This window comes from Calidris pugnax, unplaced genomic scaffold (genome assembly GCF_001431845.1).
Source record: "Calidris pugnax isolate Ruff unplaced genomic scaffold, ASM143184v1 scaffold17, whole genome shotgun sequence".
In the NCBI taxonomy this organism is placed as follows: domain Eukaryota; kingdom Metazoa; phylum Chordata; class Aves; order Charadriiformes; family Scolopacidae; genus Calidris; species Calidris pugnax.
This window is the reverse complement of record NW_015090794.1, coordinates 6819537-6839097: the sequence shown is the minus strand read 5'-3', so window position 1 is coordinate 6839097 and position 19561 is coordinate 6819537. Positions and strand designations below refer to the sequence as shown.

The 19561-nt window shown below is 38.8% G+C and overlaps 1 protein-coding gene across 1 annotated transcript in view; it reads left to right on the top strand.

Annotated features, from left to right (window-relative positions):
• LOC106884789 (chromosome unknown open reading frame, human C16orf45) overlaps positions 1-19561 on the top strand; it is a 52262-nt gene that overhangs the window by 16404 nt on the left and 16297 nt on the right. Inside the window, exon 2 of the mRNA XM_014936378.1 lies at positions 8521-8644. Within this exon, the coding sequence (XP_014791864.1) occupies positions 8521-8644 (124 nt within the window). The remainder of the gene's footprint in view (positions 1-8520; positions 8645-19561) is intronic.

The following is a 19561-nucleotide window of genomic DNA, read 5'->3' as shown; positions in this document are numbered from 1 at the left end:
AGGGGCAGAAAATGGTCCCTAAATTAGAAAGTTGTAACCGTCATTTAACCATAAAACTTCTAGTTAGCAAAGTACTGAAGATCATCCTTAATTAGCAATCACTTTTTACTGCCTGAATGTCTATTTCTGCTTGGGAATATGTAGTTAAGTTAGAAAAATCAAAGGAGGATCTCTTTTGGGTTCAGTTTTTAAACCAGCCTTTTTTCAGTGCAATACTACTTGATCTACAGATGTAAAGCAACTAAGAATCTCATTTGGGCACTGGACAGATACAGGCACTTCCTTACATCAAATGTGAAAGGAGTCATTATGTGCAATGCTTTGAGTTTGATACCATAGAAACCAAAAGGACTACAAGAGTTAGAGGAAGGAGTTAATATTCAACACTGAATCTGGCGTTTATATTTCAAAAGAAATCTTAGTGAGACCACAGCATACAAAAGCCTGAAATGGAAAAGAACAGACTGCTGCTAACAGGCTTTTTGCAAAGGTAAATAATGAAAAATAAAAGGTCAAAGCTGGAAGGTAAGAACAAGAACGTACAGGATAAGCAACTAAAAGAATCTTTTTATAACAAGAGGTTCTTAGATCTGGAACAGATAGGGCAGTGATTCTGAAAGTGCAGTGGGCAATTTGCACATGGTGCTTTTTATATTCGCTGCTCACCTGATTTTAGAATGGGGTCATATGTTACAGTGTGAGTGAGAGACTTTTGAAGTGGAAACACAGGTCAAAGACTCATTCAAGTTCTGTTGAATTCAACAAAATTCTGGATGTCAGTTCTGTCTTACTATTTTACTTTTTTTTTTTCTGGCATTCTTTTTTCCCTCAGCATTGACTAAAGGCTAACATATCATAGCCCCGCTCCACAAAATTCACCAGGTTGTTAGTTTTAGAGAATACCAACAGGTTTCTACAGATTTATGAAAAGCCAAGTCTTTACTCCTAAGACTTTTTCAAACTTATTTTTCTCCTTCAAAGACAAAAATAACTACATGTCTGGAAGGGCAGGTTATATATGATACATACCAAAAAAACAAAAAAAAAAGGAAAAAAATAGGCTGAAGTGAAAGACTCTTGTTGACTTCAGTGAGTCTTGGATTAGGAGAAGGGACCTGCAGAGCTGATCATCTCCATAAGACAAATTCACATTTTCCTGTCCCCTCAGCCTGGCTGCTTTTCCCCCTGCAGAGTCTGTGTGGTATAGGGCTTGCTGCTTTCTGCATAAAAATAACCTCCAAGTTTTGCTTTGTTTATAATTTTAAAGATATTTACACATGCTTAGTGAATGTTTTTGAGACTATTCAAAGATGGCAGAAAACACACGTAAGTTACAACAGATTCAACCCATACATAAAACTGCACATACTCATTTTAAGTCATGGTAGCCTATTATTAGAAAACAGGAAGGACTAATTTCATATATTACAGAAACAGATTAGCTTTGATATTCAATATTGAATACTAAAGAAGACTGAGAGGTGGTCAAATACTGAGTGAGAAGAGGTGGATGAATAAAGCAAAAGAAAGAATCATAATATCCACATATGACTTCTTCCAAAGGTTGCTTAATTTGACAATTTAATTCAGCAAATTAATGTAACAAATTAACTCAGCAAAATTTGAAACAAAACCTTCCAAAATTGATGTATTTACCATATAATAAATACGTCTTTTTAGGTTGCTCGTGCCTTTCCTAGTCTTTACTAATGCTGTTAATATGTCCTACATACATATTGATCCTACATTTTGATTGAAAAAAATTAATCTAATTCCATAAACAATCTGTGCAAAAGCAGCTATCAACCTAAGGAATGGTAGAAAGTATTTTTTATTCTCTCTGGTTGCAAAATAAGGATATTTTCACTGCAGCTGATGCTGCAACACTGCTTTTCCCAGTGATTCGCAACATTACTACAAAAGCCAGATTTCCTTTCCTGTCACAAATGGTAAATTTAAATGTGCGATAATTCATTGTGATCATCTCAGAGAGATGTCATGCTTTTCTACAGGTTGCACCAGAGGCTCTCTACAGCCATGAAGTTCTGATTGCTTGACTGAGGAGCTGCTGAATGCACCGCAGATGGGAAGGGACAGCTCTAGCCTAGCTGTTTATCTCAGAACAGAAGTGATCTTTAAGCAGCACAGTACAGAGCTGAGGTGGCCAGTACTTTGTATTTCAGGTTTACAGGAAGCATAGATGCACCACAATTCCCCACAAATTAGAAAAATCCCCATCTTCTTTTTCTCTTTCCCCAAATGACTGTTCAAAAGCAGGGCTATTTGGTGACTGTGACACTCCATGAGCTTTCAGTATGCATCTCTGGTTCCTTCCTGCCAAAGGCATTCCCTAGAGCTGCCAGATTTCACAGCTGCCTGTTGCAAAGCCAAGCTGTAAGGGGAATCAACCAGCCCAGAGGTTTACCCTGAGACATGGAGCATATGACAAACCACCTTTGGGATTTCTAGGTGCCCTGCTGTCTGGCAAAAATATTGGAAGCTTTGATGCCTAGTTTAAGCCAGTATTTCACGGCTCCAAGATTACCTCCTGTGCATCTGGAAGCCTGCACTGCAGTTGAAACTTCTGCTTCCAGGGTTTTATGGAGAATTTAACATCTCCAGAACTGCAAGGCTGATCTTTGCACAGAAGCATTCCTTTTGACTTCATAATAAATGTACTGAATCCAAGATGTTATCCCTCAAATACTCTGAACGCCACTTCTTGGGCATTTTCTAGCAGATTCAGTTTTGTCAGAAAGTTTCTGGCCACCATTACTTGCAGGGACAAAGCACATTTAGCCACCTGTGAAGGATACGTGCTCAGTTTGTGTCAGCTCCAAGTGCATTTCATGGCTTTACATGTCAATGATTCCAAAATAAATAACTCTCTTGCTCAACCCATGGATAAGTGTTAATACGGTTTCAAAAGCTGTAATAGGCACAGTAAGAGAAGCAAAAATTTCAGCTTCCTGCTAGAAGCAGAATTCAGCCGTGGCATCTCCAGTATTCAGTGCTATTGATGGTAGTGGAAACAAAGTGATTTTGAGAACTTCAGCACATCTAAGGGGAGTAAAACATTAGTTTTTTGCTCCTCCAGTAATGGATTCTGGACACTACTATTGTCTTTAGAGGTTACTTTTTCCTCAGGGTTAAAACTCATCAGGTACGCACACTCCTGTTGCCTCAGTGTAGCACATTAGCTGGTTACTGAGGCCTGATACAACCAACAGCACAATGCCAATTTTTACTAAGTCGGCTGTCATCACCAGTCTGTTTTCAGTGCAAGAGATGAAACAGGAGGGCCAACTGACAGCAGAGAGAAGACACTGCCTTGAGGAAAAAGAAGAGGATACAGCATTTTCTAAAATAACACACTGAAATGGACCGTGGACTGTACTTTGCAGCAGAATTGGGACTGATTCTTAGGCTGCATGTAGAGTGGCCTCTATCTCAGAGGCATTGGGACTCAGAGGCGGTACAAAAATATTCATAACATTGTTCATGGAAAGAGAGAAAGAGATAATACGAAGCACTGGGTTTATGTAATGCACTTAGAAGCAGGTAATATGCCTGTACACTGCTGTATGAAACTGATGTGCAGCAATTGGTACCAGTTTCCACAGTCTATGTATGCAGATTCCTTTGGAATTCCTCCAGAAATCACCAAAAGTAAGAAAGGGAAACCCTGGTGAAGTGAGCCTTTGTCCAAGGTTCACTGCTTCCAACTAAGTGGAGGATCATAATTGGGCTCAAGAAAGGCTGCCAGCTCCAAAAGGGTAGGCAAGCCCTGTAGTGAGTCGTAACAAGGCAGGCAGGGGCAGGGACAGTGTCCTTACTGGCAAGAGCACAGCCCAGTGGTACCTGAGCAAGGAAAGCAGAGCAGGTCTGGTGACAACAACCATGGTCAGCCACAGTCCAGATCTCCAGGCAGATCCCTATTACAGGGCACACCCTGCCCAAGGTCAAGTGGGAATCTGGTCCGGGTCCCCATGGGCCAACAGCCAGCATCTCAGCTTGAAACCTGATTCTGAGCAAAAGGAAGGGAAGAGGAGGGGGAGCCTCTGCTAAGGCTTCTCATAGCCAGACACCTGCACCATGTCCAAAGCAACCCTGAGCTCAGGCAGTCAAACCAGCAGGAGTGGTGGGATGGGCTCAGTACCGTGGCAGTCAAGTCCCTTCCACACGGGTATTATCCTATGCCACTTTCCCCCAGTCTACCTATTTTAAATTGCAAAATTTTCCCTGCCTGTTAGGGAAGCCAGGAACAACATATATTGCAGCTGTTTGTATTGTGTTTAGCTATTAGCTATATTTATATGGTAATTCCAGCATAAAACATTGAATAAATACCATTCCACACACATGCCAAATTTAATAATTGTTCGGATTTGCAGTGATAGAATGCTGCAGCAGGCTAGATTTGGAATAAGCAATTAGATGTAGGGTTTTTTTCTGCACAGGTTAGTTATTGGCCACTGCATCCTGCTCAGATGAGTAAAATCAAAGAGTTAAAACCAACCACCTCTGGGCCTCTGAATACCTTTGAAGCAACAATAAAAGGTATAGTAAAAGGCCTGGCTACAATAGTCATTCATGCCTCCAGGTTACAAGCTAGTGACAAGCTACAAGAATCATCTGATTCTTTTCACATGAACATTTTTTAATCTGGAATATTTTGTGCTATAACAATTTATTTTTCTGCATTATGCAGCTATTTCAGTTTCTACCAAGTGTGTTGGTTTTCATTTGCACCATCTGGTTCTCTCTGCATCCGTCTCTAACCTGTGCTTCCTGCTTACTTCTGCTTTGGCTCATCCACTAATAGTGGTCTTTAAAGTCTTGATTTTGATACCTGAAACAGCATTAAGAGTGTACTTGCTGCACCGTTCTCTACTAGCACTTAATATACTTGACTGAAAAAGGATTAATTTGAGAATTTCACTGAATTATTGAGAAAATAGGCACAAAACTTTAACATTAACAGTATTTTAACAAGGATTATCTTACTATTGGACAACTATATTGGAGTGGAAATAGGCCTCAAATTGCTTAGTTTAAATCCAACTCAGGAAAACAATAACTTAAAGTAATTTTCAACCGAAGCACTGTAATTGAGTGGTTTGAACAGCCAGGGTTGTTGCTGGGTGGTGTCCACATTAAAGAAGCCATGCAGATCCTTTAAAGAGCTCTCAGCAGTCCTGGATTGAACAAACCGAGTCTCATTTAAGTTGATTTATCTATGTCAAAGATGAAAAAAAGTGGCAGAGTAGCTGGGCCATTACCCTTACCTGTGCTGGAGCTTTTCTGTTGCTAAATGACTGAGATGACTCTTCGAGGCTGAACGACTGACAGTTTCCAACAGCAACAGATTCACAAGCACGAAAAAGGATAAACAACGTCCCAAGGGGACACCGTGATCCAGCAGACCTTGTACTGCCTCTGCCACAGACTTGCTATATATCCATAAGGAACTCATCGCTCAGCTTTTACTGCCTCTAGACTGCACATTGCCTGCTTTAGGTGTACATGGAGTAGTGGTCTGATTGCTGTTCAGTATATGGATACCACCAGAATAACAATGACATAGTTTTGGGTTCCTACAGCATAGGTTTGAGACCCTCTGTGTTACTGATACCCCTCACCTTCTCCACAGCTCTGTCTTTTACAAATATGGTAACAAGCCCCCCAAATTAGAATTAAACCAGCTAATGGTTGTAGAGCACAATGAGCTTCTCAGTGAACAATACGCTCACACCAAGTGACAGCAGCAGGATTTTTTGCTGATAATTACTTTTCCCTTACAGCATTCCTTACCAATTGTATGAAACTATTGACACTGGGTGTAATGCATTCTCCCATTTCTCATTGTATCACTTTAGGCTTCTTTTAGGTTTCTTTGCACTTACTGACTTAATAGGCATTTTATTTTTTTGTTGCTTTTCATCACAGGTGGCTAATGTTCCATTTCTGGCTGGCAGACTGAGGTTGAGATGTGATCATTAAGTTAATACCCAGTTTAACTATACCACTCTGCATTTAAATTGAAACAAAAATATGCATAAATAGCTTCAGGCTTACCTCTTCAGTCCCTCTCATTATACGTAACATCTTGATAATTCTATTTCTATATAGTAATTGTTTTCATCCTAATATCTTTTTCTGCATACAGTAATAATATTTTACTTGTTTCTTTGTCACTGAAAATTATCGTCGAGATTGCAGAGCAGACAAAATAGTTTCCTCCTGTCACTGGCTGTGACTAATCTCAGCATTGTCTCCACTTTCGCTTTATGAATTTTGACTCATTACCAGAAACAGAGCTTAATAACAATATATGCTATAAATTAGTTGACTAATGCATGCCTATTTTAAATAAAATGAACTATTTCTTCTTTCTTTTATGAAAGGTAAGAGACTTCTCTGTGAAGCTGTTCAGAATCATGTCTCAAAACACTAAGTGTCATTCATCACTGGGACAGAGCTAGAGCTTTACTTAATAATGTTAACATATTCTTTCCCAAGTGGTTTACATCCCAGGAACTCAAACCATTTTATGAAAAGTAATTCATTATCCTTCCACATAGCTGCTGCCAGGTAGTCCAAACAATTATCCACAACATTAGTCTTTATCTGTTAGGAAGGGAGGTTTAGAAAAGCTGGAGATTCGATACAAAAATGGTATCATTACATAATAGTGCACAGGTGAACATGCATAAAGTATGGATTGACTTCAGTTCCTTCTCCTCGGAGGACCATGCCTACCCCTATAGAACTGGCTCTAAATCTCTTCCAGCACCACAGTGTTTCCATACTCAGTTCTGTGTATCCTCACCTTCAAATTTCTTACCATTTCAACTGCCCAGTTTGTTTTTTTCCTCTCAATGTTCCCTTAATCCAGCTCTTGCCAATCCTCCTTCCCGTTTTGAGATCTCCATGAGAATTAATTGCCTTACAGTAATTTTAACAGCATATGTACTGCTATGAAGATAAACTATACCACTCTTTATATCTCCATATTATTCTAGCTACATCTCCAAGTTTGCAGACAAGTTGTGAACTAATATCCTATGGTTTCTGTATTCATTTTCCTCCACTTTCAAGCTTGTGGTGCCTTGCTTACATTTTTGATTCTTTTGAAAACATTGCATAATTTTGGATTGCTTTCAAAAATATTTTCTCTGGTTCAAGCACATGTTGAGTGGGATGTGAAGGAGAATCTGTGACTGTTCTGCAAGAGGTCAGACTAGACTACTGCTTGTCACACTAATTCTTGTGTTGGCTCCAAGCACATACTCTGGGCATAAGGCATGTCCATGATTCCCCTCCTGAATTAATGAAATCACAGTATGATAGCTGATCTGATCCAAGGGGTAACACTGGGGCATTCACAGCTAGAGTTGCACAGCGGAAATAAGATAGTTACTTCCCCCTCCAACCTTCCCATTTTCTGAGGTCTTGAGAATTAATTCTAAAATATGTATGTATATGTAATGTATTTGTGGCTTATCTAATTACCAGAATTATTGGCTTTAATTCATGGCAGCATCAGAATAACTTCCTATCTCCTGCTAATTTTTTTTTTTTAAATAAATTTGTACCAAAGTCAATTACGCTGCAAACAGTTAAAATAACTCCACAACCCCGAAAAGCAACAAGAGGCAAAACAACACATACAGAATCTTTGTTCTAGTTTCTTTGGACTGGTGTCTGATAAACATCTAGTGAATATTGAATTCATCTTCTACAGGCAGCAGTTATGTGTTCAAACACAGCCAGCCAGCCTTACTTTACCAACTGGTTTTGCAATTTGAGTTTTAACTACTGAGAAGTGGTTCTCTCATGAGAGATATTTCAAAATCTGTAACTTTTCCCTCAAAATTCTGTTATCTTGGAAAAAGTAGTGATTTTTAATATAAATTTTCCCACTTTCTTCACTATGAAGTGAAGCCCAAACTTGCAGACAATAGTAGCAGGATAACTTAAAAAAAATTTTAAAAAGATCTTTTTATACATAAAGAAAATATATTTTATGTCCCATAAAATGTCTTTACTTTGCTTCAATTTTGGGAAAACAGGTGTTTGTGAACTAAGCTCATGCAGGGTCTGTGTTGAGATTTTGTAGTTTCATTCCCACTCCAAGTTTGTCAGAAATTCTTCTCAGCTGTTTGTGCTTAGGCTATCATGAGGGACTTTGGGATTTGTCTCCTCTTAATTAACTGAACAGCTTTTTTTCTGATGCTTTTCCTTTATTTTCTGCATAATCATGCTGAGTACATTTTGACCTCTCCATTTCCTTTTTTAAGCCAATACAGCTAAAACAGGCCTGCTTTCAGGCATATGTCTCCATTTGGGTACCAAAACATGCAGGCAGATTCTTTCAGTCCAAAATGATTACACTGTTACTACTTGCATTAATTACCCCATAGTCAGATAGCTCTGTGATTGAATTTCACATTCCTAAAAAAAAAAAACCCGCTAAGTTTGACTAGCTTAATTCATTTTCTCTGCTTTTACACACAGATCAACTTGACATCATTTCAATGGCTGAAACAACAATGATGCCTGAGGAAATTGAGCTTGAGATGGCAAAGATCCAGAGACTTCGGGAAGTCTTAGTCAGAAGAGAATCAGAACTCAGGTTTATGTAAGTATCAATACTTTTGGGAAAACACTATGCAAAATTAATCAAAATAGGAAAGAATGCCATTTAGAAGACTTTTATCTGCTTGACATTTTAAAAGGAAGAAACATAAAGAGCATCCCAGTTAGGTGAACACTTGCAAAATGCCATTGGGAAATTATTTTTGTAGTTGCAAAGGAAATTACCTTTTTTATGCAGAATGATTTGCAGAAGACATAAAAGGGATCTATTACTTACAAAAGGAAACTTCAGCAAAGTACGTATCTACAGAGCATATTTTTATACCTGACTTCAATCCTTTAAGGGAAGGATATTTGTCTGAAGAAAATATCAACAGGTAAGGGATTTGGAGTTCCCACAGTCTAACCTAATTCAGGCTTTATTCCTCACTTCATTAGTGGTCTTAGGCAGTTCATGTCACAAGAGAGCACACTGTGTTCTGGACTAATAGCAGCTAAGATTTGACATTTGTTAAATGAAAGCCATTAAGTTATGAACAGAAAACACATTTTGATGTATCAAATTAAATAGCAATACTCCAAGAGATGCTTTCAAAACTGCCAAAAGCATGAGGCATAGGAGCCTCACTGAAGGTTAATGAATATTAATCTAGTTCTGATGATGAAGTCAATAGGGTTTATGTTCCTAACTCACTGAATATGGAAGACTGGGACTTCTTAATAAGGAGTATATTATTTTGAAGTCCCATCTGTCAGTGAATACCTGAGATCAGAAACTAATGCCTTTGCTGACACGTCAAGAACCTCTGTAGACCTAAAACCTGCTGAACCCCTACCCTTGGCATTAATGAAGCTGCAGCAGCCTGAAAAAACTCACTTGCCCTCTTCTCCCTTTAAAGTACAAAGATGGGACTGGTACTTTACCCTTACACCTGGAGGCTAATTTCAGTGCCCTGACTTGCATTGCCAGAAGCTGAAAGCCCCACCCTCAAACAGCAGAGATATCTGGCTTTTTTGAGTATTATCCCAGAAGACTTCAGCCCAGAATCACTGCTTAGACACCTTTGGAAATAAGGACTGGTGACAGTGGCACTGACCTTTAATAATGCTGTAGTAGTACAAATAAACAGGAAAGGTTTTGTCACACCTGCTCCTGATAGTCAAATAACTTGTACATAAATTTAATCTGGAAGAAGCCTCACCCATGAACCCAGCACTTCTCTTGACGTTTTCTATATCAAACAAAGCACTGAAATAAACTGACTCAGTGAATGAGAGCCATGCCGGACATCAGCTTGCCATCCTTTTGCATGTTCTTCACTTGTTCTGTTTGGTTTTGTATCCAGTCTGTTCTTTTCATTTCCCCCATGCTCCTACTCTTTACTCTGTATTGCCTAGCAGGTATTTGAGTAAAGAATTGAACACAAAGGAGCTTGCTTATTGAAAAGGGAATATAACTGACATTCCTACTGTGCAACAGCGCTCTTCCTGCATTAGATCATAGAAACACACTCTGCCTAGAGCTACCCAAGAACACTCCCTAGCCGTTCACTGGCTGAGTTGAGGAAAGCTCTTCTGAGCATCAAAATCTCCACTAGGTTTGGCCCTAGGTATTAGCAAAGCAGGAAGGGGATAGAGGCAGCTGCTGCCAGGGATGGCCCTACTTTTTTGTCTTTTCCAAGTCATGGAAAGCCAAGTTTGTTTCTGCTGCCACTGTTTTCAGTAAGAGGGACTGAGGCCTGTGCCACTGCCACAGTTCCTCTCACTCCTTCAGTAGCAGTGAGCTAAGGTGACTTTTCCAGTGATATTCACGGACTGCTCCCCTTCTCTGTGGCAGAATATTGTGACACTGCTCATTAATGCTTGAGAGTTACATTAAGTTTGTTAACACCACCAAATGAAATGATGAGATAGCATCTGTCTCTGCGCTAGGACTCTATTTTCAAACCTCTACTGCACTGATTGGGATTTCTCAAGCCTTGTGTAGGTTTCCCATCTTTCTAAGCCCATTTACAACAAGCACGTTCTTCACACTAGCTCATCAAGTGTGAAACTCTCACTCACAAAGGCTTCCAGAATTAGAACATGCTTCCCTTAATAGCTTTTTGGAGTCCAAAAAATTGTCTATTTGACTTTATCTCATATTAAAAATTGTTTTTACATTTTATTCTTGACAAGTGAGAAGCATGTTGCTAGTGATGCCCAAGTAATACAGCGGCACCTGTTCTTTGTTGCCTTTCATTCTGGAGAGTTTACACTGACAGAGGGGCTCAGTGGCATTTGTCTTCAATGACAAACATCTTTTAATGACCTCTTGCTGAGCACAACTCACGGTTACCTCAGTGGTCCAAGTTTTTTATCTGTTTAACTAAGCAAGTTACATAAACTGTAATTCACAGACATATTGTTGAAGAGTTTATATGTGGTCATGTTTAATTTTTTTTTCAGTTGTTTCCAGAAGGAATGCATTACCAGTGTCCCAAGACCAGAAGTCTGTATGTAGGTCATAAATTTTAGTAATTGTTTTCTTCTGGCAGGACTAGATTCCCCTGTGAATGACCTATACAACCAACAGCACGTAACTGAGCTGCCTCAGACAGGTTTAAGGCAGACTCAACTTTGAACATGAGGCCGCTAACTAGCAGTATTACACCTGCGCTCTGACCACTGAGTTCAAGACCAGCTTTAATGAGAACTGGATGTCTTTAGTTTTTGTACCTGCTTTAGCTTTTTGTTCAATTGTAACAAAAGGATAAAACATACATATAGTAATGGAAGAAACGCATGATATGTTTGTATTCTCTTTTTTCCCCCTCATGCTGTTAGCAACAGAATAGAAATTCTCTTGAGTTAAATTGGGCTTTTTTTAGTTCTTATAAAAGCATGAACACAATGAAATAATTCCGTATCGCTTACACATCCAGTGTACAGCTTACATTTTAGCTGTGCTTTAAGAAAAAAAAGAAAAAAGAAAATAAGCTAGAGGGCTTGTGCTCTTGAGTGTTTCACCAGCCCTAATAGCGGCCATGGCTCCCTCCTGTTAAGTCATACAGCCTGTCAGCTTTACTTACACACACCAGCAACTACCACAACTCTTAACAGCACAGACACTGTATTTTAACAATATTCACACTCAAGAATAAGAAAACAAAACACTGCAAGCTAGACCTGTTGCTGATGGAAAGCAGAGCAAGCTGTTCCCCTGTCAGAGCAATGCAGTTTAATCCATGGAAGGAACTGGCTCTAAACCTGCTAATTGAAATTAATGTTCCCCTTGAAGAAGATGCACAAAGAAGATCGAGATGGGCTAATAATAAAACTCACCATTACTGATGTTTGAAACAGCTCTGCAACAACCTGGTGTTGTCTTTAACACATTTTTCCCAAACAAATGCAGTAGCCATAAAATAAGGGCACTTGGTAGAGAAATGCTCAAGGTTAACATATCAACCAGTGCAAAAAAACCCCAACAAAAACCAAACCCAACTTAAAAAAACCAACTAGAAACGTCTGGATGCTCAGCAGATCTGGAGTTGGTTTGCATTTTTCACACTTCTGTATGTGAACCAGTAAAAACTTTTCCTGCTGATATGTGAGATCATTGATAATGTAATATTCCTTCAGGCAGTTCCTCAGCTGTGATCTATATAGCACGTGTCTCTCTCCAAGCAACATGAACTCTACATCAGACAGTCTTTAGTGAAATGTACAGACAGCTTTCCTTGGGTTGAAAGTTAAGGCACTGAGGCCTTATTTTTACCATAGTAATACAGCGAGGTCCATATTCTCTCTCCCCACTGAACAAAGTAACATCAATGACTAAATAAGTTGTAGGACAAGGAAATGGATAAAATTAAGTACCTTGCTCCTACCTCACTACACAAATGTTACATTACAGTATTCACAGTTGGTAGCACTGCAGTGTCTAAATAAAATCTTTGCTGAACAGTTCATCATCACTAAAAGCTTTAGAAGAGTCACCCTGTAGGGGTGAAAGAAAGAGTGGGATGGTGAAGAAATAAAAGCCAGATACTTAATCATCATTATTTCAAAGCAAGTCCTAAAGTATTTGAGAATCAGGCAGTGAGATTAAACTCAAAATTAAAAGGATTTAACAGTATTAGACTTAAAAAGTGGTACAGAGTAGTGTTCAAAAAACATACAAAACTATATGTAGGGTTTTTTCTCATACATATCTAAGCAGGCTCTATGCCTCATCTGTTAGCCTACGTCTATCAAACATACTGTTAGTTCAACAGATCCATTGTTTTCAGCTTTCAGAATTAAAGTGAGGAAAATCTTCATTATATTTGAACAAATTTCACATACATTTCTGTGATTGAGTTAAAACATCAAAGCTCGGGTTTTTTAGTTTATGAATTTCCCCCCATCTCTTTGCAACAGTCACGCTGTGAATAAACAAGTTGCTTTGTGCTGTACTAGATATTAAAATTACTCACAATCTTTGCTCTGGGCCATCAACAGGAAGGTTAATTTCCTCAGGAAGAAATTTTCCACCTTTAAAAAGAGATTCAGACATGCAGTCAGCAACAGTAACTCATGTGATACTGAAATCAGTCACCAGGTAAGACACATCACCTGCTTGCTGGGTTAACATTCTGGTTCAAGAAGAGCAAGGGCAGCAAAAATTCCTTTAATAAGTGGCTCGCTTTATTTTTATAGTTTACAGGGAGTCCTTCATAAGGCCCCTTCCACTGCAGAGCCATGCGAGGCAGTACTAACTGCTTGGCCTCACAGGTGAAATGGGTTCTGCAGCTGCATGAGACAAAATGGCTGCCATTCTGTGGCAGCTCAACCACACAATACAAAATGGCTGCCCTGTCTGTGGGGCCCCTGCAGCGGCCCTTCCACTGACACCCACCTTCCTCTTGCAATAGCTTTGAGGATTTTTTTTTTCCTTATTGACAAACTCTGTGCACTCCCCTTATTGTCTGCTGGGCTGTGTGGCATAGAAGGCCATAGGCTACCAGCTAAGGCTCTCAAAAAGGAAGTTTTTCTAGTGACCACCTCCAATCCCCCTGGCTCCAATGGGAGGCAACAAAGCACTGTCAAGTCTGTTCCAGGAGGCCTTTTTGAAAATCAGGTGATATTTGGATACAGGGCTGTTAAATGCAGGTGTTGTCAACCCATCCTTCAATAAAAGCACTAACTGCTCAGATCACCCCAAGGACAGCACCCAGGAGAGCCACGTACCCTGGTTCAGATGTGAACCCAGGGCAGTTTACAGGTCACAGCTCAGAACATTAAACTGTCTGGCAGACATCCACTGACAGCTTCTAGAAATTGCATCATTCCTACTGGTGGACAAGTCAGGTATGTACTAATATGCACCTCAATAATTTTAAAATTCAGAAGATATCTTTAAGAAGGTGTTGCAATTTGTCCCTATCTCTGTACCAGGCCCACAAATCATGTATTGTCCACAGCCCCACAGAGCAATACATGCTGTTTTTTAGTGACAAACAAATTATTTACTGTTGAAGGGGAATAGCTATGTTTGCTTTTAGTCAGATACAGGTATTTCTGCAGTCTGCCTACCACTGTGTTAAAGAAAATCTTCCCAAAAATACAGAAAAAATGAACATTCAGTGAGAACAGTAGAAATGGGATTTACCCTGTTTAAAAATGAAACACCAAAAATTTTTAAGTGAAAACCACAAATATCCGTACCATTTTGATACATGTGATTTTTCTGTCTTTTGTACTGCTTTGTAGTCCTTTCTACATTCTTTTATCTCTGCCATGCAGATAGAAGTGGCAATTTCTTACTGGTTTACTAAACATAACGTTAGACCTCCTTTCAGTAATTAAAGCACCTAAAGACAAAACCACATTTAAACAGTGTAACTTTGTGGAACTCTGAAGTGAGGCAAAACCATTCAGTACAGAGAACTCCAATCAACATCTCTGATTTTCAAATTTTTGAGGCTTATTTATTGCAAAACACAGCTTTTTAATATTGCTGAGTGAACCTCAATGAAATTGGATGTGTGACAGCATGTTCTTAGCCTGCCCCCTGAAATATTTTTATTTGGAAAGGGAAGCAGCTGAACTCTTTTTTCTATTTAATAGATTACATGCTATATACCAGAGTGAAATAGTTCAGCTTGTAGCGTATACTTTAAATGAGGCCAGCTTTCTAATAATTCTTGGTTTTCTTTTTATTGATACAAAGAAATAAAGAAAGCAAAATCAGCTGAAGCAATTGATTAACAGGTTATGATGTTTCTCAGACCTCGGTGCAAATTGCAAGTCAGATATTAGCCTTTGTAAGCCTTTCCTTTGCTTTGCTCCATGCTGTTACTTCTTTCTTTAAAAAGAAAAGGAGGGCAGCTGAAGACAGCTGTAATCTCCATGTCCAGGAAGTCAGTACTATTTTCACCTGAATACCTGCTTGCTATGAAGAATTACTGCAAGTTTACATGGAACCAATTTTCAGATTATAAAATCAAGCCTTTCTCAATTTGGTAATGCCATAATTTATGCTGTGCAATCACATTTTAGCTCAGGCAACCATAGTGACAGCAGAGCAGATGCAATGTGATTTGCTCTGTAATTGCGTTATCCAATCCTATTTCTGTCTCAAGACCCTGCCTCACTTAGTGGCCAGGATGGATCTCCTCAGGATATGTCAAGGTTATGTAGCAATTGTGGCTGTTTGTAGCATCTCTCCTTCTATGCTGCTGATATTGTGAAATTTCATAAAATTATGCCAGGAGCTGTTGTGACCATCTCCAGCCAGCCTGGGAAATGAAAATATAGCTTAAAGCCATCATATGCTATCTCCAGCTCTTCTGGGTTTATTTTTGGAAAAGCTCAGGATTCAGCACATGTTGATATGAAGGAGACAATATGTACAGGAAAAAATCAGTCTATAGCTAGCCAGCATTCCCCCTCATTTGCTTCTCAGGCTTCTCTCAGCTCATTTCTTAAAATGTTCTCTATAAAAAGAGTTTTGGGTCAAACTGTAAATTTTCAATCTGTCTTTGCTGTTAAGGGAAGCAAACATACCACGTCAGAACATGCACACTCTCTCTCCCTTTCTAATTCTCCTGTCCCCCTTCTTTTTTTTTATTTCCTGGTGAGCTAACAGACCCAAAAAGTGGAGGGGGCTGCTCACGCAGAATCCTGTTTGTTGCACATTCAATGTGTTACCACTATGGGTACTTGTGTGTGGCTTCAGAAGCAGTTTAGGATTCATGTCACTGGGGGGGCATGGAAATCTACCATGCTGAAAAACATGATTGTAAAAATGGATAATGCATGTGTTAGCTCAGTTTAGCTAACAGAGGCGACAGGCAGCAAAACCTCAAGCTGTTATATGATATAGGAACAGATCAAAACTGAACCTTAAAATCATTTGTGTTGCAAAATTCATGCATTTTAAAATGTATTAGCATATTCTGACCCAGTAAATATTAATAATATCGGTGAGATCACCCACACTTCCTGCCTGTGCCTGTGAATAGAAAAGGCATGGAGTTCACTGTCATCATGAAACATGCTCCTTGGGAAATCTGCCAGTGCCTGATACTGCTGGCTTTCCAGATGGAAAGCAAAACTCTAAGCCAGCTATATTGGATGACCTTGAACTAAAACTGTGGAAGTTGCTTCCACCTGTGATGGCAGAAATAACCACTCCCGAGACAGCTATGTAGGTGATACGGAATGGCAAGTTTTTAATCTATAGGGAATATAAGATATTAAATAGTAAGCCCTATTACGTTGCTTTAGGCAATTATTGAAAACAGTTTTACTTGCCTCGTTAAACTTTTTTTTAGCTGTAAAAATATTATATCACACAGAGTATTTGCTTAATGTCTGTGTGCTTATTACATTGCTAAACTAATACTGTGAAAAAGCCAGATTCACCTCCACATTGAGTTACCAGAATTAAAATTGGTCATTGTCTTTTTACACTTTTTCTCTGTACACTTTCTGTACACATTATTAGATGATTCCCTCTTCTCCAGAGTGCTCATAATATCCACATCACCCAAATTCTCCATAGATCCATTCAGGTTTTCAGACCATTCTATGCTATTATGTTTGCTTACTTGTAACCCCAGGAACAATTACCTTTTATGTAGATAAGTTTGCTGCAACTCAACTTTGCCCTGGTAATAAACTCATATTAGCAGTCCCGCAGCTTCATTAGCTGTCCAGAGTACATAATTAATCCCTGATTTGATTGGTTTTGGTTTTTATTTTTTTGCTTCCAATCAGGCCTATTTACTTGCCTTTTTAACCTTTATCCTTTTTCCACTTTGCAAAGCTCTCTTTTGCTGCTGTGACACTGATCTACCCATTGGTAGTAGTAGAGAGGTGGGATAGTCAGTAATGGTCATGGGGTGTTCGACATAATGGAAGAATCTCAAAATTAGAGCAAACTCCTCACGGAGAAAAATTTATAGTCCATATTCCTTCTAAGAATAACAGATTAACAGACGTCAGATAGGATTCTCACCTTTATGGCTTTTGCAGTAAGCACAACACATTGGTATTTTAAAGTACAAAAAGGTACGTCTGCTGATTGCCTGGCTTTATGCAACCACTGCAAAGTGAAGCAATATCAAGCTACACAAGATCTGCAAAAGTGAGAGGTTAATTCCTTTGGTGATGATAATTTTCAAAAAAACAACTTAGAATCCTAAATTGATTTAGAATGAGTGCAGTAAATCTAGCAGACTCACATAAAGTGGAACATGAAACAAACAGTGTCTCATGACTGGCTAAATTCAGATAGTAATACCTTACTACAAAGTTTGCTATGTGGAGTGTTTCCATTCTGAAGTGAGAAAAAGCAGCAATCATTGCTGTCTTTGCATGAACAAAGTTCATTTCAAATTTAAATTATTTTTTCAACTAAATACTTTTATCTTTGTTTTTAATGACTCACTAATGTAACATCAACTGTGACTTCTCAGTGGCTTAATGCCATGTGTGGCAACAGTGACACACACTGAGCATCACCCTGGGTAAGGGTGAGAGAGAGAGTGTAAAGAGAAAAACAAGCTGTCAAAGGTGTGAATAGCAGTTGTAACCAGTTATATACTGCTAAGCAGGTTCTGACTCCTGCTTTCTTGGCTAGTTTTGATTCTTTCTTTGCTACTTTTTGTCTTTGGACTGTGTATTATCTGTTTTCTCCTCTTAGGACTGTTTACTTACATGTACAGCATCTAGTACTTTTCTCTGAATTTGGCCATAACAAAAAAATAACACCAACAAACCAGATTATTTTTCATGGATAGAGTTGTTATTGTCAATTTTTTCTGATATGATCTGCCTTTTCATGGAAAGGAGTAATAAATCTTTTTTCCTTCACAGTTCTATAATCTTAATACAATATAACTTACTGTGAATTCCTTCCTCTTTTTTTTTTTTTTCTGATTGTATCTTGCTCTAGGAACATAGGATGCAATTTGGGATGCTGTAGAGGAAGCAGTTGTGTGATGATATCTATTTTTCAATAAATATATATGTCAGGTTGTCAGCTTCATAAGATAAGATACCATTAGGGAAAATACCAAGCCCAGCTTTATGAGAGATACTTGATACAACCTGGTATGGCACACACTCTTCTGCAAGACAGGATTAATTTGTGGCTGTGACTGTATGTTCCCATTCACCTTTCCCATCCCAAACACATTTCCCATCCCAAACACATTGCAATGGTGTCTAACCTGCAAATACACACAGTCCTTGAGGAAAGAACCAGGAAACTAAGTTGGGAAATGGTGTAAACTGGTTTCTGTAGTGAAAGTTGTCAGATACTCAAAGCTTGAGGCTTCTGAGATTAGGGCCTGTAGAACTGGGAACTCCTGCAAGGTCCAGCTCTGGCGAGAGTCTCCCAGCTCTTCAGATGGGAGCCTCAGGAACATGAGTTCAGGACAGAATTGCAGATTTCTGGAATGTGCACTTTAAGCTTAAAGTATAAATACAAATCAGCTCTCAAAGAGGAAGGAATAAAGCTTTTGTGCAGTTTTTGCAGAGCCATCCCCTTTATCCTGTTTGACAGCAAACAATCAACCCCAGAGGAAAATATGTCATTACACTTTCAACTATGTGGCAGTAAAAATGCTACGTTAAAATGCTCAGAAAAGGAAAGCATTTTTATAGTGGTGTATAATGATAAACACATCACAACAAAGTATTTGTAGACTTAGTACCTGTTGGTTGAGATGTTTGTGTCAACAAAAAAATGTAAAAGGAGGAATTTTCATTTTTATCTCTGTTGGACACCTAGGAAAATAATTAATAGAAAAATGTATTTAAATAGCATTTTCTACATTGAATATATGTTGTGGCTGTCATAAATTGTTGTTAATAGAAGAGGGAGCAGCTCTGGGTGTCTTTAATCTTTTGGCTTAGTCATTTTTAGGTCAGTAATTTAACACTGTATTTACAAACGTAACCTTTAATCCCAAACTGTTTTGGATTTCCCAGTTCTTAGCTACCTGTGGTCTGGTTCACATGAGTGGATGCTACAATGAATTGTCTCCCATAAGACCATGTATCCAAGATAATGTCTTTGTAATACGTCATGTGTATATAGTACTCACAGTTGCTGTGGCCCACCCTGTTGCACAGTTGATCTTCCTATAGGCAAGGATGCTCTGTAATAACATCTTAACTCTTGACCTGTGTGTGGTATTTCAGTGGTCTCTCTCACTTGTCTTCTGCTATAAATAGGAGAGTATAAATCAGTGATGACTCAATGGTGAATTGAAAAGTCCTGAAATGGACTGTCTGTCAGTGTTTAATTTTATACCAGATACCTTTATATTCTTTTCAGCTTTGATATCAAATAGTTTCTCTTCTGGTTTTAAAAATAAGAAAAGGACAAGTATGGAGGCAAATGAAGAAGGAAATTTATCACTGATTCTGCTAGAGACACTACATAGCCAAACCTAGAGTTTCCTACTTCTGCTACCTAGTA